The sequence below is a fragment of the Lontra canadensis genome, unplaced genomic scaffold (genome assembly GCF_010015895.1).
Source record: "Lontra canadensis isolate GAN:19392208 unplaced genomic scaffold, GSC_riverotter_1.0 scaffold99, whole genome shotgun sequence".
In the NCBI taxonomy this organism is placed as follows: Eukaryota; Metazoa; Chordata; class Mammalia; order Carnivora; family Mustelidae; genus Lontra; species Lontra canadensis.
The window spans coordinates 4,684,245-4,705,092 of record NW_022631093.1 but is presented as its reverse complement, the minus strand read 5'-3'; the positions used below and the strand labels follow the sequence as shown (position 1 = coordinate 4,705,092).

The following is a 20,848-nucleotide window of genomic DNA, read 5'->3' as shown; positions in this document are numbered from 1 at the left end:
TTCAAGAGATGGCCCTCAAAGGCAGACAAAACGATGCGTGCCCTAGGACTAAAAGCCCCGCTCTGAATGTTGCTGCTGACAAAATGGAGAAACTTGTCATTGTGGTTGGCCTGATAGTCCACATTTTTTTTAAAACAGATGCCATGTTTTTAGTAGTCTTCTCAATGGGGTGCCAGTTTTAGAGGCTTTTGCGAAGTGAAATGGGGCATTCGTTGTTTTGTTCTTTCTTTTAATCTTTGGAAATGATCTCATGTGTGTGTTTCTCTTTTTTTGGACATGTCATTCAAATGTTTAATTTAAACATGTCACATTTGATATTCCTCCTCCTCCTCCTCCTCTTCCTCACCCCCATCCACATGTGCGCACACTTCGTGGACTGATTGCCCCTTGGGCTCATATGTTGGAATCGACCAGGTAGGCCAGCCCTGCCATTGGGCCTTAGTAAATGTGCCTGTGCGTGGGTCTCGGTCCAACACAGTTGATATACATTTGTTTACCTGTTATAGTTGCAAGTTGTACAGGCTGACATTGCCTCGATCGACAGTGATGCTGTCGTTCACCCGACAAACACTGACTTCTACACCGGTGGTGAAGTAGGTAATGCCTAGCCGGGTGCTGCCCAGTGTGTGTGTGCATGGTCAGTCGGCCGCCGCAGACAGCTTGATCCTTTGACAGCTATGCAGGGCTGCATTCATTTCACACTTCCAGCCGTCCTGACCTTCCCGAGGTCCCCCGTCCCCGGGCTGTGACCACTAGAAATCGACAGCTCGCTCTCCGCCAGGGTGCCTCCCACAGCTCCCAGACAGATGGGCACACTTCTGGTTTGGAAACTGGTTCAGCAGCGTCCTTCCTGCATTTGCTTCACGAGGCGCAGCTTTGTTGGAGACTGGGTTCACCCTGGATTTCAGCAGCCAGGGGGGTGGGCCGAGCGGCTGCCAAGCCTACTTCGGTGAGGTCCGGGCATCTGGATGTTTTGGCAGGAAGGCGCAGGGTTAGAGCTAGGTGGAAGGGGCTTGAATCCCAGCCTTGCCGTTTCGTGGTTAGGAGGGCTGGGCAAGGAACTTAAGTCCTCAGTGCCTCAGTTTCCCTATTGATGAAAGAGTGATCAAGATGAGAGGCACCTGGGTCTGTGCCTGCCCTATGATGGGTGCTTCCTGTCTGGTCTCACCCTCACATGCACCTAGGATTTGGCCAGTAGCTAGCTGTGCCTGTCCCGAGCAGAGCACAGCATGCTGGTGGTAGATTTGAACACCACTTCCTAAAGCAGTGCCCTTTCTAATACAGGGCAAAAGTGCAGTCAGCCTGCAGGCCGAGGCTCCTGGGATTTTCCTGAGTGTCCCAGATACTGAAGGGCAAACAGTGTTAGCAGTCTGAGGCTGTCCAGCTCTGTTTAGCATCACGAGCAAAGCCTGCCGTTCCCGGTCTGCCCTAGCCACTGCGATTTGGGCTGATTACTCTCCTGGGCATTTTGGATTTGGGACATGGATGGAGAAGACACACTGGCCGGGAAGTCGGGATTCGCCAAGGCCTCCAGGCCAAAATGAAATCGGGCTGCAGGCAATTAAAATAAACTCCACTTTCATAAGATGTTGGAGGAGTTTAAGAGCTCCTAAGTCAGGCAGCTTAAGAGAAATATACTCCTTTTCTTAACCAAATGAAAACTTGATGGGAGGGAAATACTTATTTGGAGGAAAATAAACACTAAAGAGAAGAGCTTATCTTTCTGCCATGAGTGACTAAGACCTGGGTTCACCCTGCCGTCCAGGACTTGGGGCGAGATGGAAATAAGCAAGCTTCCAGTGCAAAAGTATCTCCCCCAGTCCCAAGGAGAAGGGAAATGGACTTTCTTTGCTGTGGAAGGTGTGTGGTCAGCAGGATTCATGATGCCCAGAGGTACAGCTGGAGGCTTTGAGATGGGGGCAGGAACCAGTTCTGAGGTAACATGCAAGGAACCTAGTCCTTCCAGAACTGTGATCACAACTGGTGTTCTTGGAATCGTGACCGTGCTAATACTTTGCCCTGTGAGGTACTTGCCCCCAGCCCACTGAGACAGGCAAGAGAGGCACTATTAGCCTCGGTGACCTGTCCGTCACCTGGCCCCCAGAGCTCAGCCAAGGTCATGTGGCACATCGCTCATGAACACCATCACAGCTGGCAGGCACCTCACCAGGTCCAGACCGCTTTACTGGCTGAGGAGGACCCCAAGTGACTGTGCCAGAACCCAGGTCTTCCAAAGCCCACCTCAGTGCTGTTTCTAGTGAACCAGTCCAGACTAGTACTGAACCTATCTACCTTTGACATTTCCAAAAATAATGACAAACCAGATTCATCCATGGCCTCAATTTGTGCCAGCTCCCACTTTGATGTGTGAGGGGGAAGCAGAAGCTAGGACACGGCCGCTCCGTTTCTTTCCCGGGTGTGAATTCCTGAGACCGAGACTGCTGGAAGAAGGAATGCCAGTGCAGGAATGCTTAGCCCCGTGATTAACTCTTACCCATCACAGTTCTTTCTAACAGTGAAATAGACCACAGACTTAGCCTGACATTTGTCCAAGCCTAAATTTTCGCTGAGGCTGTTTTGAACACTGATACTTATGCCTGCTTTCTGAGCATGAAATAATGTTCTTGTTCTCATGGGAGTAACACATGTTTATGCTTGGGGGCAAAGAAGCCAATTGCTTTACTACGATTAACCCTGAAGTGGAGCCTAAAAAGCAAGAGTCTTCCATGATGAGTGTTGACAATACACTTGAAATGGGCCTGTTTCTTGTTACAAAGTACACGTGTGTCTACATGAACATGTGCATACCTATGTGTGTGTAGGGGTCCGGTCCTGGCCGCGGTGAATGCCTGCATTTTTCAATCTTTTTTTCAAGGTTTTCAAAAGGTTTTCAATCTTTAAGTTTGGGAATTGCATTGAGTGTATTTTTAACTTGCAAGTTTCACTTCTAATTAAAGCCAGATTTAATTACAAGTAAAAATTTTAAAGTAAACGCTCTTCCTAAGATAAAGCACCTTTAATAATACATCAGCCCATTTTCTTAATCCCATATGCTTTAGAAAGGAGTTGTTAGTTTGAATATAGTACGGATTTTATTTTACCTTCCAAATTTCTCAGTTTTCCCCCAAAGAGTATGTCTGATAGAGAATGCAGACCTAACATAGCTCCGCTTGGAGCAGCTTTGTTTTCCCCGCCTGGAGCTGGAGAGCAGGTCGGCAAGGAAGGCCAGACCAGGTGCGGTGGGCAGCAGTGTTTGGGACCCAGCAGATTCAGACTTAAAGATTCCTTTTTCTCGTTGCATGATCTTCTGAGTGATCCCCTAATTGGGCCTCACTCCCCCACGGGTATCCTCAGAGCCTGCACTTCCTGTAGGGTGGAAGGGACTGTGAGGCCCGACCCTGCTCCCTCATGCCTCTTCCTCCACCTTCTGTGATGCTGGTCTTGGCCCGAAATGCGCAGCAGCTGCGGCAGCCGGCAGATGGAAGTCTTTGGAGTGGATGTATTTTCCTTCCTGATTCCTCTGCCATTTAAAGCGTCCGTCCGTGACTGCTTTCCAAGACCAGCGCAGGCGTGAGGGTATCTTCTTAGCTAATGTGGGATGCTGGCTCCCTCCCCAGCATCCCACATGCTAATCTCTCCCTTCTCCTGGACATCTGAGAGTGCCCTGCGGGGGTGGGGGGGTGGCGGCCTGCTGGTCATATGCATTCACACCGCCTAGACCTGCTGCCCGCCAGCCGGTCAGTGCCTGCCATTGGCCCGGGTGCTGATGGGGGACGGTGCCCGGGCTGTGTGCTCTCCCTTCCCAATACTTCCCGGGTTAGTTCGCTCCTCCACGGCCAGTCTGCCTGGGAGGCAGGTTCGTCTCAGATAAACAGACCTAGTCACGAGAGGGTGAAGAATCCAAAGAGAATTTGGGCTGGTGCGCTCTGATGTGCCGAGTGACACGTATCACAGCGTGCCAAGTGCAACTGAGAATTTTCCAAGATAAACGGTGAATCTTAAGGGGAGTATTTCATCCTCTTGTGAGGAAAAGTACTTTAAAATGTGCAAAACTGATGAATCAGAGCTTAAGGAAGACTGAGACCCCATTCTGGCCAAACCTGAGAGGAGGATGTGGTCACTCGTTCAGAACGCTGTGGGCCTGTAAGCTGCAGGCCACGTAGACGCTGGCCATCTCGTGTGGGCACCCGCCTTCACAGCAGGAACTGAACGCTCAGCAGGACCCCCAGCTCAAGAAAAGGGGCTGCCTACCTCCACTGGATTTAATCCTGGCGGTCTGGCCCCGAACAGGCGGTCACCTTCCATGGGGTACAAGCTCGCCTTTAAGCTCTGCTTCTGATGTTGCCTTCCTTTACCTAAAGTGATTGAGTCATGAGTGTGATGAAGGAAATACTGTCTGAGGCCATTTTTTTTTTTTTTTTTTTTTTTTTTGTATTCACATATGAAGCCAAAGCTGCAAAATAGGAACGGAGCATGGTAATAATGCCGGTCCAGAGGTGACCAAGTCTGAATGCTTCTGGGCCTGCTGCCAAGGGCAGACCTGGCTCCCTCACAGGAGCACGGTATGCTTTCCCTACAGCCTCCTATTTGGGGGGTTCTCCTCAGGGACAGGAAAATCTAGTGGAGGCCTGAGCCTCCACAGCCAGCACCATCTGGTTTCTCACAGCAAGGAAAAGCATGCAGGACAGGCACGCTTGCAAGCAGCAGGCTTGTCCCATGTCCCTCCCATCTCCAGCCCATCTCCGATGACTCCAAGTCAAAATGTGGGACAGCAGTGACCTCTCGGGCAATTGGCCAGTGGTGGATCCTTTCCAAGTGTCACTTTGATAACCTCACCAAGGCTTAGTTCGTGTTTTGCAGCCATATGGAAATTTAGCTGGTCAGATCATTTGAAGTCTGTAATCACCTGACATGCTGAGTGTCTGTCTGTGCCCCGAGATGCAAGGATGATTGTCTGACCTCACCCTGTCCTTGTCTAGGAAACACGCTGGAGAAGAAAGGCGGCAAGGAGTTTGTGGAAGCGGTTCTGGAGCTCCGAAAAAAGAACGGGCCTTTGGAAGTTGCTGGAGGTGAGCTGGGGAAGTGCCCTACTTATCCGGGTGTGGTTCATGCCACATCAGGAGAACAGGGCTATGAGGCGTCTTGGAATTGAGATGTGCATGACCACAGGCACCTGTCTCCGAGCCGGAGCCACTGGGACACCTGTCAGCTTTACGACGTGGGCTTAGCACATGCAAACTGTCAAGGGGAGCTTAAGGGTTGTACAATGTTCCCTTCCACTTTTTTCCTTATTGCTCAAAATAGCTTTTGAATGTTTGATGCCTAGACCTCACATTTTAAGGAATTAGAGCAGCCGAGTTTGGCAAAGCTAAGAGTCGAGACTTGTCGACAGTGATACTGAGCCATCTGCAGAAGTGCTAGGGAGACATGCAAATGAGTCCTTTCCATTCAGCCATCTGTGTTTCTGATGGGAAAGATAAGAGACATTCTCCATTTGCCAGTCCCACCTCTCCTGATTCCAGGGGGGTAAGAAAATGACTTGGAATCTGGTGTAGGGAGAAGGATTGCTAAGAGCTAGAACCAGGTCCTTCTTCCTGCTGCTGGTCTGGATTCTGGCGCGTGAGGTGGTCAAAGGGGGATGGCATCAGGGTACAGGGCATTTCCAAGCCCTTCTAGGTATTGCTACCAAAATGCCATATGGGACAAGGGAGGAGCTTGCATTATTAACTACTCAGCCAGGGCCTCCTAGCCTCTCCTCAGTCCCTTCCTGGCCCTTCTCTGCACCAGCCTGGAGGTCCTTCCCTTGGGTGATCCTTGGGTAGAGCTGTGACAAGGGGCAGTCCTGGTGCTACCACTCACCCAGGTCAGCTAGTGACACCTGACACACAGCGGAGGCAAACCCATTACATTTAGCGAGGCTAACGACATGTCTGTTTTAATAACTCCTTTTGTTCTTGGTATTAGCATCTATTTTACAAGATGTTTTAGGGCACTTTGAAACATAGAAAGATAGTATAAAACACAGCCCCTCCCCACTGTCCAAAGGTGATCCCTGTCAGGATGTTTTCTTCAGTCTTTTCCCGCACGTCATGTGGCTGTGACTTCTCCCAGGGACACACCCCAGTCTCTCATTGCCAGAGATCAGCACTTCCTCCCAGAGTTCTCCAGTCAGTCAGGGAGCAGAGCCAAGACTCAGATGCAGACCTGTGACTTGGCTGGGCTGCCCCGTGAGATGCCACCCACACATCATGCTCTCCTGGTCTCTAGTAGTGTCACAACCTACCGTGACAGGTTGTGTCAGCCATGAGGACGGTTGTCCCTCGGCGTGTGGAGGCCTCCCTTTGCTCCCGTGCGGAAACAGAGCAGGCAGTACTCACTGCACCCTTGGACCCAGAACAACTGGCTCTGCAGTGTGTCTTGGGGGACGGGAGTTGCGGAACCTGCTCTGGGAGACCCTTCGCTGACATGCCACCCTGGCTGGGGTGGGGAACACACTGGAGGCCAGGCTCTCTGGATCTGACAAGGGAGAGAGCCTGAGGGCAAGAGCTGGCTGTGGCGTGGACATGGAGAGGTAGACAAAGTGGCTCTTGCAGGACTGGAAAATAGCATCGTAGAAGAGCTGAGTTCTGTCCACACTGAGGGGGACGGTGAGGGAAAAGAGGCAGCTCTGGAGCTGTCCGTCATGGTGCTTAGCAGTTCATGGACCGGAGCTGCTTTCCTGTTGCTTTTTCCTAAACTGTGTTGGGGCAATCTAGCTACGTTGTCATTATCTGTACATGAGTCCACTGGAGGAATGGGGCTTGGAGACCCCAAAAGGCACATTTGAGGCTGCTGACATACTTGGTCGAGTGAGGTGCTCCAGGCTCTGCCTCTGGGAGGGTACAGAGAGAGCTCGCTGTCATCTTGGCTAAAATTCCTGGTGGTGATGGATCCTGACGCCAACTTTCCAAGGGTGGGCTGTGGCCCAGTGTCTCCCTTAAAACGACTAGTTGGGGAGCAGCCTCCAGAGGGCTCTGGGTTGGGCATCAGGTGCCGTGAGCCTTGCAGAGGGATGGAGCTCACTGTTTCTGTCTCATTCTCTCCAGCTGCTGTCAGTGCGGGCCATGGCCTGCCGGCCAAGTTTGTGATCCACTGTAACAGTCCAGTCTGGGGTGCAGACAAGTGTGAGGAACTTCTGGAAAAGACAGTGAAGAACTGCTTGGCCCTGGCCGACGATAAGAAGCTCAAGTCCATCGCGTTCCCATCTATTGGCAGTGGCAGGTAAGGACACTTGGCTTGTGATGCTGTTAGTGGATGTGCTGATTTGCACATGTGGCCCATCCTCCTGGAGCTGTGGCTTGTGCAAGGTCTGCTGAGGCTGTCCTCGGGCCACCTGATGTGTCGAGTAGATCTGAAGGGAATAACACGAACATGAAGCAATGATGAACAGCAATTGAAGAGACGCAGTGAGACAGAAAGCCTGAGGCCAACAGAAAATTTTCAGTATCATAGTAGATGCATGGGAAGCGAGCTCAGGGTGTGCTGAGATAGTGAACCGTGCAGGACAGAGGCCCAGGTGTGGAGTGAGTGGGGAGGACAGGGCAGGTATGAATGCTGGGATGCTTGTACGGAGGGCGCCCTCCCACCACTGCACCATTCTCGGCCTCTCAGCTTTTTTCCCAAGCGTCCTTCCCCTCCCCCAGACCTGCGCACTCTGCCTCTGTCCCCCTGTCCTGCTGTTGAGCTCAGGAGGGGTGTGCTTGAGTGGGCACTTAAGTAACCATGAAACAGGGCTGGGCCCAGCCGACCTCCCAGCCCTGAGCAAGCCCCAACAGATGGTGTGTGCACTAGTAGCATCAGAGGCACTCTGAGAAGGGAGAGGGCTTTGGGAATGTAACAGCAGGCTGCAGAGGTGGTGCCCTGCTGCCCATCCTGTCACGGGGTCGTCCTGGAAGGCTCACAGTCTGGATTGGGCACTGAGGCCAAGGGAAATGGGCCTGCAGAGGCTGAAGGGTAGACATCTTGGGCCCAACAGAGACCCCAACCCCGGGCTCTGTCTTGGCCATGGCTGCACCTAGGGCATCCCATCCAGACTGTGCAGCTCCCTGGGTGTCTGCCGTCAGCTCCTCCCAGTGCCCCAGGAAGGCAGGACCGTGTGACGACACCACACTGACTTCCCTGGGCCCCACAGGCAGCGCTGGGAGAGCCTGAGTATTGCTCCTCGGACTCCTTCCTCACTTTTCTAGAAAGCTCCTCTTTTCAGAGCACTCCTCTTCCCAACCCACGAGGAGGACAGAGAGAGCAGTTTGCGGTTTCTGCCTTTGGCAGGCTTCCTGTGTCCTCAGACTGGGACCCCCTGTGTTCTGTTCTTGGGCACCGCGCCGCTGTGGGACCTTTGCTGAATGAGTTAGCCTCTCTGGCCTGCCTTATCAGGGAAGGGGCTCTGACGGCTTTCCTCACAGACGGCTCCGAGGCTCAATTAGTGCTTCAGACGCACTTGGATCTCCACTGATGAAAGGTGCTTCCGAAGAAAGCAGCAATAGGAGCCTTTATTGGAGGCAGTGATTGCATGTTCTTTCATGTGGGTATTGCCTAAAATAATTCTCTACAATTTTCACAGAGCAAAAAGTTTTTAAAAACAATCAATTGAAAGCTTTCAAGAGGGCAGAATGCCAAAGGCGAGCACGTGTGCACAGCCCCTAGCCCCACGGAGCCGCGTAGACGGCTGCCCTGTCTTTCCTGAGCAGAGACTGGGATTACACCAGAGCCGGCCAGTAAATCACAGTGGGTTTCAGGAGGGGAAATAAAACAGTTTGTGGCAACCACGGTCTCTGGCAGAAAAGTCATGGTGGAATTAAGACAGTATAGAAATGAAAATACGTTGGTAAAGAGTAGCAGGAACCCTTGCTCTCAGCCACGGCCCAGCCCAAGCAGGATGACTAAAGCAGTGCATGGCCACCCTCAGCCCGCTGGCCCCACTGCCAAGCACTTGAGCCCACTGGAGGCCACGGCTGGCCTCAGGGTCACCACCTCTGGCCTCTGGACATCCTGTCCGTGGGCACTGCGGTCACAGTATTTACGGATACCCCCACTCTTTTGGATATTTGAGGGCGACCCATCCCTGGGGGGCGTAGCATAAAGAGAAGAGGTACTCTGGGGCCTTGATTAAACTCTGCTTAGGTTTATGAGCTTAAAAGAACCGCCAGTTTGTTTTTCTCAAGCTCCCACTTATGGGCATTGCTTGAGTCCCAGGCACTGTGCAAAATTCCTGATCTACATTATCTCCCCACAACCCGACCAGGTGAGCACTGGCATTAAGTCCAGACAAACAAAACCAAATGAAAAAAACGGAAGCTGAGAGGGGTTAATACACGTACCTGAGGTGCCACAGCTTGGACTGGGTAGAGCCAGAATTTGAGGGGAAGTCCTTTGCGTCAGTGCTGCTGAAATGAGGTACATGGAACCCCTTCCTTCTGTCCCAGTTGGTCAGCAGACGATTGTCCCACTGCTTGAGCACTCTCTACAGGAGTGGATTTTAGGGAACTTTGGAAACCCCACTTTGGAATTCCCTGACCTGCCTGGGCCTAGACATCAGCCTCCTTCCACCCTAGGAACCAGCCTTAGAAATAGGACAGAACCAAACCAAATATACTTAGTATATACTTAGTAGCCTCAAACAAGAATACCCTGGAGAGAGAGAAGTAACAGGCCACAGCAGGCTGGTTGTGCTCCCTGGCCCATCTCCATGCCTGGAAAGGCCCAGTAGCACAGGGTGCGGGAGACCTAATCCTGGCAGCAGAGTGACCACACGCGGGCACACACACTTTCCCAGCATCACCAAACCTTCCGTGCCATCCAGCCCTACCCTCTTCTGGACCGCCAAGACAGACCGGTGGACCGGTCCAGCACAGAATCCATCTAGAATCCACCTTTGATCCTACCTTGCCTTCCAAGGCAAGCTCCCAGATGGTCTCCTCCAGAAAGTTGGCCTGGACTTTTCCATCTCCCAGGACACAGCCTCTCTGCACAAGAGTCTCCAGCATCCCTGAGCAACCTGTTCAGCACTGCTCCTGGCCTAGAATCCTTCCTATGTGCCTGCCAGCCCCACAGGGGAGCTCCCCAATAACAGGGATGCTTGGCGATGCCCCATCAAAGGTGGGGGCTCGGCAGTGCTGGAGGAACGAAACCCTCTTCTTTGATGTGGCCCTAGTGAGCCCAGAACCCCTGCCGTCCAGGTGGGATGGAAAGACAAACAATACGGAGCCCCTGTCATTCCTGACCAGGCTGGCCCAAACGGTGCCAGATCACAGCAGCCCCTGTGGTCCGCTTGCCCCAGTCTAGGGGAGCTGACGCCCAGGACACTGGGAAGGGCTGTCCAAGACAATCGGAATGATTTCAGGGGAAGCTCAGCCATCTCCTTAGTCTGCTCCAGGTCGAAAGCACTGGCTGCAGAGTAACTTGAGGACTTTGCTGGACTCGCAGCCCCTAACAGGCCCCATAGGACTCGAGTGGGGCCAGGAGGCTACACCCACCTGTGGGGAGCAGCAGCACCCTGGGCATCACCAGCTGGCACCCAACTACCCACAATGCTTGGAGAGGTTAATGCCCCTGCCCCAGGGAAGCTGGGATTCACACCCCAATCTGACACCAGAACAGAAGCCCCAACCCTCTCTTGCTCTGCTGTATCTTGGGGGGAGGGGGGACAGTATCTGGTCTTTTCCAGAAGACAGATAAAGTGACTGTCAGCAGGGGCAACAGGCCAGAGCTGGGGGAGGAGGCCAAAGGTTTGGCCAAGCTGGGAGGGCCATTACAGAAAAACAACCAGCAGGGAACATAAGCAGCCATAAGCAGGAAGAACATAAGCAGGAAGCCAGGAGAGGAGCAACACCCTGTGGGCTGTTGGTCTCCTGAAGCTGGCCCCTGCCACACTGTGCCTGCCAGCGGCCCCTCCTCTCTCTAGAATGACTAGGCATCGCAGACCTGCCAGCAGCTTTCTGAGCCGCCCCATGCACCCAGGAAGGTGCAGAGGCCAGCACCGTTGCAGGGCCTGGGGGGAAGGCAGCTTCCCCTACCGTGAGCCTTCCTGAAGCCACTGCAAGACTTCCCACTGGTTAGATCCGGGACTGAAAGAGGACCTCCTGTGTGGCTCTTGCTCACCACTCCCAGACTCCTGGGCCAGCAGGTACGTGGACGCCCCAGCCCACTGACCTGGATGGGCAGCAAGCTCCAGGGGCAGGGCCTGGACTCACACCCTGGGCAGCTGCTCGGCCCAGAAGAGTGGGGGGCCACTGCGTGTGCCACAGCTGCCCCCAACGTGTGGGCACAGGACCTGGTGCCTATGGCGGTCCTGTGGGAGCAGCCGCTTTGACATTCTATTTTGCCACAAATACTTTGAACTGTGGCTCTGCGAAGCCACTGCGCAACCCTGAGAACATAAGAAAAGCTCTTACCGGTGGCCTGTGCAGTCTGGAGCAGCAGCAGTCCCGTGGCTAGCGTCCTTCTAGAGGCTATGGCTGCCTACGACAGAGAGACGGGCTTGTCAACGGGAGGTGTTTCTGGAAACAACTGCGATTCCCCGTACCCAGCAGTGAGCTTCAGAGCGGACAGCAGCCCCTGTTCTGTTAGCTGTAGGGCCTGCCAGGCCTGACAACTTGGACCCCCACCTCTCTCCCCCACTTAGAGGATCTTCACCGTGGGGCCCACCGTGTGAGCTCAGATTAATACGCCCATGTAGGCTTCAGGAGAAGAGCGCGTTTCCTGGACCTGCTGAGTTGGACTCGCCAGGGGGAGCCCAGCACCCTGCGTGTGGACAAGCCCATTGCGATGCTGAGACCAGCAAAAATGGAGAACGGTTGATACAGGGGGACGGAAAAGAATGTTCCCTCACTGACCGTCACACAGCCCTTCTCAGGAGTCTAGAGCTGAAGGGGACGGAAAGCTAGAGGAGAAGGCCTGTGTCTGGAAGGGCAGGAGTCTGGCAGGAGTGACAGATGTGCTTTTGGTCAGCAAGAGCCAAGGAGCTAGAGTATCTGCACAGCCCCATCTGTCACCCAGCTCGGACACAGCAGCCACAGCGTTGGTGAGGGCAGCCGACAGAACTGTGCCCCCGGGCCCGCAGGCTGGGCCAGCGCGAGAGGAGGGCAGCTGCAGCCATCCAGCCCCTCAGCAAACTGCAGGGATATTCTACAGATCCTCACCGGAGCCCAGCATCCCCTGCGGCTGTGACGTAGAGACACACAGAAGGGAGCCCTTGCTATGGGGAGCCGGACTTCCAGGGCTGAGACCAACTCCTCATGGTCCTGCTCACCCCCACCAGCCACGTCCACACACGAAGCTCTGCGTGGTCCAGCAGCCCTCCGCGTTCCCCTGGCCGGAGCCCGGCTCCTCCCTGTGCTGCCACAGCTTCCTCGAGCTCCCCACTCCTGCAGAACCGGCGCAGGCTGCCGCTGCCTCAGGCTTTTCTCACCAGGGATGAACGGAGGGGCTGTCATTTGGCAACCCCTTTGGGCAGCAGCTGAATTTACAACAGGAAAATAAATATTTGCTCTTTGGGAGACACTCAGAAGGGTGACCCCTTATTCCAGTGACCCCATGACCCTGTGTCTGCACAAAAGCCGGCAGGACCGGGTGAAGGGCAGGCCGTACGCAGTCATGCAGCCCCAGCAGGGGCGAGGTGGACTTGCCCCAACACTCCTGTCGACACATGACCCTGGCAATGTCCTCACTGTAGATGCCTGCCCCCAGCACCCCCTCCCCCAAACGGAAGCTTAAGTTTAGGTCCTCAAGCGCTTGCCAACATGTGCTTGTTGGGGACAACCTATGCTGCGAAAACTGTCAACTGTCAGGGCCTCTCTGTCAGGTGCGAGAACAGCTGCCTCCCCAGATGAGTTTGTAGAGCTGAGAGGGGATGACGGGTGGAAGGGGAATGACCTGCCATGTGGGTCCCAGTTGTCCCCACTCCCAGCAAAACCCTTCATTCCGCACGGTCTCCACTACCCTCCATCCCCTCCCACCTGCTGGTCACCCTTCCTCCTCTGGTGGTAGACCGAGCACCCGGGGTCGGCTCTAGAGCAACCTGGGCCTGACGGCACCGCCCTGGCTGGCACGCCTGTGCCGCTCTCCCCTCAGCCTCGCAGGCGGAGAGGCGTGTGCGGGCTCTCCTGTGAGCGCGCTGTGGGGCTGAGGGGGGGCCCTGCTGTGAGGGATCGCTCACACCCCACTACCACCGAAAGGCCACTCTGCACAGGCTGGGAATGTGTGCCCTGGGTGACAGCCTTTGTCTGCTAAGAACAAGCTTCATTGTGAAGCATCTAGAAGTTACTGGGGATCCATCTTCAAAGCTGGGCAAAGCCCTGTTTGATGCAAAGTGGGTCACCAGAGTGATTTTCACCAGTGGCTCTGAGCTGCTCAGAGTCCTAAGGTGGTTCAGAACTCCCCGACACTGAGTGAGGAAAGCTCAGAGCGCTACAAGAGACCCCGCACCTTAAGCAATAGAGAACTTCTTACCTGGTAGCAGGTTCCGCATCTGCAGGAGAAGTGCAGCCAGAGCTGGCAGGCCGGCCCAGCACTCAGGCTACCAACAGTGCCCACGCTCAGGGGCGTTTGAAGGTTGTAGACCTGCCAAAGAACAAAGAAATCCCATGAAACCCGGCCCCAGACTCACCCCAAGTACTGTTTGCTGAGGATCTGAGTCCAGGGCCCCCGGCTCCAAAGCCCGCATGATTTCTGCCAGACTCGGCAAGCTGCTCCGTTCCTGCTGCCATCCCGGGTCACCTGGGTCCTGTGCCTTCAGGGTTGACCAGGAACAGCCTAAGGCACCCTTGGAGCAAGTGGTGTCAGTCTTTTTAGACCTCATTTGCAATTCTTGAGAATTCGGCACACCTATCTCTGCAGTTGCCACTGGGCATTCGTCACAAGCGGAAATAGGTGTGAATTCACAGCCATTTGGCCTGGAGACTCGGAAGCTGCCCCTCAAGAAGCAGAGGCCTCCTGGGCCAGGAGTTGTTCCCGGCACCCGCAGCTCCCCTGGACCCTGGCCTTTGGGTGGTGTGAGCTGGTGTGTCCTGGGAGGCATTCCGGGCCAGCAGCCCTGGCACTGTGTGGTCTCAGGCCCATGTGAGGGATGGAGCCCTTTTGCCTGTGTGCATGAAGAACAGTCCCCCCCCCCCCACACACACACCCTCGGAGAAGCTCTAGCGTCCCCCTGTCCCACGGACCGTGACCCACAGCTATGCGCCAGGCCCCCTGCTAGTCACAGTGATGCTGCGAGGAGAAACAGGAGCTCGACCTACCCTTGGGAGACTTAATGCCTCACACACAGATCCTGCCCGTCTGCTGGTTGCTCTCAGAAAGCCTGGTGTATCCCTTCTGAGGGCACATGGGACATCCTCCTGAAGGTCACAGTTCTCTGCACACTTGCCGTTCTGGGGTGTGGCAGGCACGGGCCTTTCTCAGGCCTGTGTATGAGCAGCCACAGGACCCCATAGCCCTCCGCCTCCTCCAGGGGCATTGAGGCAACAGGAGGCAAAGCACGGCACATGGCCTCAGCCAGCCTCTGGGAGGGAGGGAGCAGGGAGGCAGGGCCGTGGCAGTCATCATCTCTCTGGTTGCTGAGCGCTTTTCTCTCCTGCAGGAATGGTTTTCCAAAGCAGACAGCAGCTCAGCTGATCCTGAAGGCCATCTCCAGCTACTTCGTGTCAACAATGTCCTCTTCCATCAAGACGGTGTATTTCGTGCTTTTTGACAGCGAGAGTATAGGCATCTACGTACAGGAAATGGCCAAGCTGGACGCCAACTAGGCTGAGGAGCGACAGAGCCAGCCCGCACCGTGCCCCTGCCTCCGATCTGAAAGAAAGAACGAAAATCCCCCTTCACTCCTGTTGGGAGGCGGGAACCCTTTCATTTCCAATTTTGCTCATCTAGGGAAAATAAGGTTTTGGTTTCAGTTTAATTGTTTTTGACCTTCTAAAATGTTTTTACGTTAGCACTGATAGTTGGCATTACTGTTGTTAAGCACTGTGTTCCAGACCGTGTCTGACTTTAGTGTAACCTAGGAGATTTTATAGTTTTATTTTAATGAAATCCTGCTTGACGCAGAACAGCGGGGAGAGCAGTGTCTTCTATCTGTGGCCGAATCCAGGAAGCCTGTTTTGTAACCGTGTGTCGTGGTGCTTTATTGTACACCCAGTGGCGTTCTTTTTACAATAATGTTCTTTTTTTTCCTCAAGAAGAAAAATCATGAATTTGCAGCCGACTTAATTTTTGTTTACTTTTTGTCTTAATGATGGATTTGAAAATGAAAGATTTAAAAGGCAGAACAGAATCTGTTGTCCTTAATTATATTTGCAATTTGGAATTTGTGTGAATTGATTTAGTAAAATGTTAAACTGCTGTTTTGACTGGCTTGTTTCAAGTTACTGTGCCCCTGAGCCCTAGGTGGGCTCCTCTCATCACAGGACTGGGGGGCTAGGGCGAGGCAGCTGCTTATCCCTTCCCACCTCTCTAATCGTCCCCCCACCCCCGCCCCGCCTCCACTGAAGCACCACAGGGCCACTACTGCCCGGACACAGGGGCATCCTCAGTCCCTGATGGCTGGGAGGGGGAGCTCCTGTGAAGTCTCCCCTTCCAGCCTTGTGACGCCTGGGAAGCGGTATTCTCCCCAGTTCATGGATGAGGAAACAGATATACTGAACAGCATGCGGACAGCAATGGCACTAGTGTTCGAGTCCAGGTCTTTAAACTCTAAGCCCGACTCTCTCCTGCCATTCCCCGCCCCCGGCCCCCCATGGATGGTCTCCCCGCCTCATGGATGGGCCCAGTGTCCCTGGGCCACTTGCCAAATAGAGCTGCCGAAGCCTCGAGCCTTCTGCTGGGGATGTGTTGGACCTGCTGTCGAGGACCTTCTAAGGGTAAGGTGCCACCACCAAGGTCCCCAAGGTGTGCTGCCACCTTGTAACGCTTTCTCGAGGCCATGGGTTATCGTTTAGTGATACAGGTGACAGCTGATCCTTGAACAACATGGGGGTCAGGGACAGCAGCCCCCACACAGTCGAAAATCCACATACTTAATGAGTTCCCCCAGACTTACCTACCAGTAGCCTCCCGTCGACTAGAAGCCTTGCTGATAACAGAGCCGATGAGCGTATTCTGTACATGTAGTATATACTGTATTGCTACAATACAGAAAGCAGGAGAAAAAAATGTTAGTAAGAAAAACAGAGGGAAGAGAAACCACATTTACAGTACTGCACTGCATTTGTTAAAAAAAAAAAAATCTTGCCTAAGTTGGACCCACACACTTCAAGCCCATCTTGTTCAAGGGTCAGCTGTAGTTAGATCCCAGCTGGACCAGAGTAACACTTTTTTTACCTATATTCGGTCAGCAAAACACAGACACTGTTTCCTTCTAAAGGTATGTTTGCCTTTATCTAAATTTGCCTACAATGCAGAAGACTATTTCTCTCTCTTTAAAAAGACGTGCCTGCTTCTAAAACAGACTTTAACCAAGAGAAAATATGCAGCACATCGCATATAATGGACAGAGGTAAAGGACCATTTTTCCTTTCCAAACTGTGCCTAATGAAATCAAAATAGACCTTCTGAGCCATCACACAACCACACTTTTCAGTGAAAAAGCCACTACCACTAACAAAAACCTGAAAGATGATTTTTCCCAAGTTTCTCCTAAAAGTAAGGTGTTATTAAAACCTTTACCTTTCTTCCCCAAGATCTCTACCGAGTCTAGATTTCCTGCTTCTTGATGAGAATGCTTGGACAAGCCTGACCGCAGCCATTCACCCAAGAGTGTCACTGCTGCAGGGAGAGCCCACGGCGCACAGCAGCACAAGAAATAAGCAGGGCTAACGGGAGCTGGAAAGAGCGATCCTTCACTGTGTGCCGCGTGCCGTCTTGAGCCCCATGTGGGCATCATTCCTTTCTGTCCTAGGGATAGTTCTGTGGGCAGTGTCTATTATCAGAGCCATTTTACAGCTAAGAACACTGAGGCTGCGAGGACTTACGGAACTCGCCAATGATCACACTGCTTGTAAGGCACAACCAGATTCAAATGCAAAGATGCCGACGGGCATCCAGGACTCACTGTCATCAGCAACCAGAGAGAATCCGGGTTGCTCTGATGGTATTTCATTTCTTTTCTTTTCTCTTCTCTTTTTTCTTTCTCCCTTTCTTCCTTCCTTTCTTCCTTCTTTCCTTCCTCCCTTTCTCTCTTTCTTTCCTTTTCCTTCCTTCCTCCCTCCCCCTTCTCTTCCTTCATTATGTTATGTTAGTCACCATACAATACAGCATTAGTTTTTGATGTCGTGCTTTGTGATTCATTGTTTGCAAACAACACCTAGTGCTCCACGCAATACACACCCTCCTTAATACCCATCCCCTCACCCCAAACCCTCAGTTTGATTCCCAGAGTCCATAGTTTCTCATGGTTCCTCTCCCCCTGATTTCCCCTCCTTCATTTTTTCCCTCCTTCTCCTAATGTCCTCCATGCTATTCTTTATGTTCCACAGATAAGTGAAACCATATGATAATTGACTTTCTCTGATTTATTTCACTCAGCATAATGTTCTCCAGTCCTGTCCATGTTGATATAAAAGTTGGGTATTCATCCTTTTGAGGCATAATACTCCATTGTATATATGGACCACATCTTCTTTATCCATTCATCTGTGGAAGGGCATCTCGGCTCCTTCCACAGTTTGACTATTACGGACATTGTCGCTATGAATATTGGGGTGCACGTGCCCCTTCTTTTTACTACATTTGTACCTTCGGGGTAAATACCCAGTAGTACAATTGCTGGGTCGTAGGGTAGCTCTATTTTTAACTTCCTGAGGAACCTCTGTGCTGTTTTCCAGAGGGGCTGTACCAGCTCGCATTCCCACCAACAGTGTAAGAGGGCTTCCCTTTCTCCACATCCTCTCTAACACTTGTCGTTTCCTGCCTTGTCGATTTTGGCCATTCTAACTGCTGTAAGGTGGTATCTCAATGTGGTTTTGATTTGAATTGCCCTGATGGCTAGTGATGTTGAACATTTTTTTCATGTGTCTGTTAGCCATTCGTGAGTCTTTGGAGAAGTATCTGCTCATGTCTTCTGCCCATTCTTTGACTGGATTATTTGCTTTTTGAGTGTTGAGTTTGAGGAGTTCTTTATGGATCTTAGATACCAGCCCTTTATCCATAGTGTAATTTGCGAATATCTTCTCCCATTCTGTGGGTTGCCTCTTTGTTTTGTTGACTGTCTCCTTTGCTGTGCAAAAGCTTTTTATCTTGATGAGGTTCCCAAAAGTTCATTTTGCTTTTGTTTCACTTGCCTTTGGAGACGTGTCTTGAAAAAAGGTGCTGTGGCCGATGTTGAAGAGGTTACTACCAATGTTCTGTAGGATACTGATGGATTCCTGTCTCACACTGAGGTCTTTCATCCATTTAAAGTTTATCTTTGTGTATGGTGTAAGAGAATGGTCGAGTTTCATTCTTCTGTGTATAGCTGTCCAATTTTCCAAGCACCATATATCGAAGAGATTTTTTTTTCCCCTTTGGACATTCTTTCCTGCTTTGTTGAAGGTTATTGGACCATAGAGTTGAGGGCCCATATCTGGGCTCTCTACTCTGTTCCACTGATCTATGTGTCTGTTTTTGTACCAGTACCATGCTGTCTTGGTGATCCCGGCCTTGTAATAGAGCTTGAAATCAGGCAATGTGATGCCCCCAGCTTTGTTTTTCTTTTTCTACATTTCCTTGGCAATTTGGGTGGTATTTCTAACTCAGAGACTAAAACACTCAGGGTTAAAAATCTCAGGGTTAAAATCTTCTAGATGTGAACTGCCATTTCCTCAACTTTGAAGGACAGACCGCAGAAGCAAATCTTGTGTTTAGCGGGGATCCTCCACTAGATGGCGCTAAAAGGACTGGGAAGCAAATAGAGGAAGGGGGCTGGTTTCTGCTCGCCCTTCTACATGCACAAAAGAGTAGGTTGCATTTGTCAGGATTTGCGTGAATTATTTACCATAATCACCTAAATGTTTCTAAACTTTCACTAATCCAAAGTGCATCTCGCCCCTGAGATGTAGGCTCATTGAAGAAATTCTTTTCTGTGAAACGGAGGAAAGAGGTCAGCCAACTGCCTGGGATTCCCATCATGTCCAAACCACCCAGTTAGCTTTTAAAACCAGGATCAAAAATTGTTCTCTGATGTCAGCCTCATGTTTACAGGGAAAAAAGAAAACAGCTCATTACTTTAAAAAGAGGTTGGTGTAACTGGGAGGGAAACTTGAAATGTGCATGCGCCTCTATTCACAAGACTGGTTGGCAGTTATGAAATTTACCAAAAATGAAATTATTCTGCAACCTGGGGGCCACGCGGCCCTGCAATCTGGTGGTGGCACCAGCCAGACAACACCCCCCAATTTGTTTCTGAGGAGCAGTCCCAGCCCTCCGCAGCTGAGCTCTGCCCTGCATAATCCAGAAACCTCCCTCAGCTCCCGAATCTGAGATCTCACACAGCTCCATGGCTCCCACTGGGACCCAGGTGACCCATAATAATATCTCCTGTGTGTGTACCCCACGCACACCGGTCCTCTACACCCATATCTGCTACTTCCCACTGCAACCCCATGACGGTGTAACACTATCCCTATTTTACAGATGAGAGAAATACGACACACCTCTCTCTAGGCGACGCATATTGCCCCAAAGCCACACAACCCTCAGGGCTGGAGCTGGAATTCGAACCCAGCTGTCAGACTTTACAAAGCTCTCCCCACTCTACCTGAACCCCCAAAGGTGGCCTCTCCTTTGATATGCACCACGAAGTTTCACCCGGGTTAGGCAGGCCTTCTTGCCTATACACTGACAGGTCCTTTGTGGCCAGCCCTGGCAGCATAAACAGACGTGTTTGAGGACAGATGAAGAGAAATATGTAATTAAAGCAATCTAGGGGCCAGCGAGATATGCTGGGTACCTACTATAAAAGAGCCCTCAAATTGAGGCCTCTTGCAAAGGCAGATTAGACAGTGCCTCTGTCCAGCAGAGTGGGAGACCCAGAGCCATGCTTGCCGGATAGGCAGAGACTCAGGAGGGAGCTGTGCTCACTGGCCCAGCGTACAGGGTAGGTTCTGTGTAGCAGATGACCAAACGCCAGGGCCTCCTAGGATAGGCTGCCGTCTCCTAGGACGAGGGAACGAGGGGATGGGTGGTAAGTAGCCAGATGTCACATAGGCCTGCAGGCTGAGCTAGGGAAGCCACAGGGTCTGCTGGGGGCTGAGAAGCCCAGACCTGAACCCCACGTGCAGCCTCTGCTCCCTGCTCCTATCCCTGGCATGTGGGGCTTTCTGTCCGTGCCTCTGTCCATCTGGCAGAATTTCTTCTTCCTGTTCAGGGGTCAGCCAGCTACCTTTGGTCACAGCCACAGTCTGCCCTGACAGAGAAAAGGCGGGACGCGAAGACCGAAAAACAAGAGATGCACAGTCTTTTCGGTCTGTCGTGCAGTCTCGCCAATCCCGGTCCAGCCCTGGGGCCTGAGGCTGGAAGACCCGCCTGTGCCGGTTGAGGCCGGGGGCAGGCAGTCCTCAGGCAGTTTCCTCACTTGGCACTCAGGCTGTGTTGTCAGTGCCCCTGGGCAGGCCGGCTCCCCCCATCAGAGGCCTCAGTGGCTGGGGGCTGGTGTGGCTGCTTCCTTCACTAGCAACCGCGATGTTTAATTTTCCAGGCCTGGCGCCACCGTCCAACGTTATCTTGGGAGCTGGCCTTGGTACGGCCCCGGAGGGATCCCCCTGAAAGCACTGGGGTGGGAGGAGGGTCCTGGGCCCAGCCCTGGCTGAGAAGAAAGGGAAACGCTCAATGGCCAGGGGTGAGGCCC

The 20,848-nt window shown here is 52.5% G+C and overlaps 1 protein-coding gene across 5 annotated transcripts in view; it reads left to right on the top strand.

Annotated features, from left to right (window-relative positions):
* LOC116855197 (core histone macro-H2A.1) overlaps positions 1-15,370 on the top strand; it is a 72,529-nt gene extending 57,159 nt beyond the window's left edge. For 3 of the 5 annotated variants that reach the window (XM_032837679.1, XM_032837681.1, XM_032837680.1), the window contains exons 7-9: positions 4,980-5,069; positions 7,086-7,260; positions 14,612-15,370. In XM_032837679.1, the coding sequence (XP_032693570.1) occupies positions 4,980-5,069; positions 7,086-7,260; positions 14,612-14,777 (431 nt within the window). In that variant the 3' untranslated portion in view covers positions 14,778-15,370. Of the gene's footprint in view, positions 1-506; positions 598-4,979; positions 5,070-7,085; positions 7,261-14,611 lie in introns of all 5 variants that reach the window. The other 2 variants (XM_032837682.1, XM_032837683.1) reach the window with 1 other exon arrangement.
* The last annotated feature ends 5,478 nt before the right edge of the window (positions 15,371-20,848 follow it).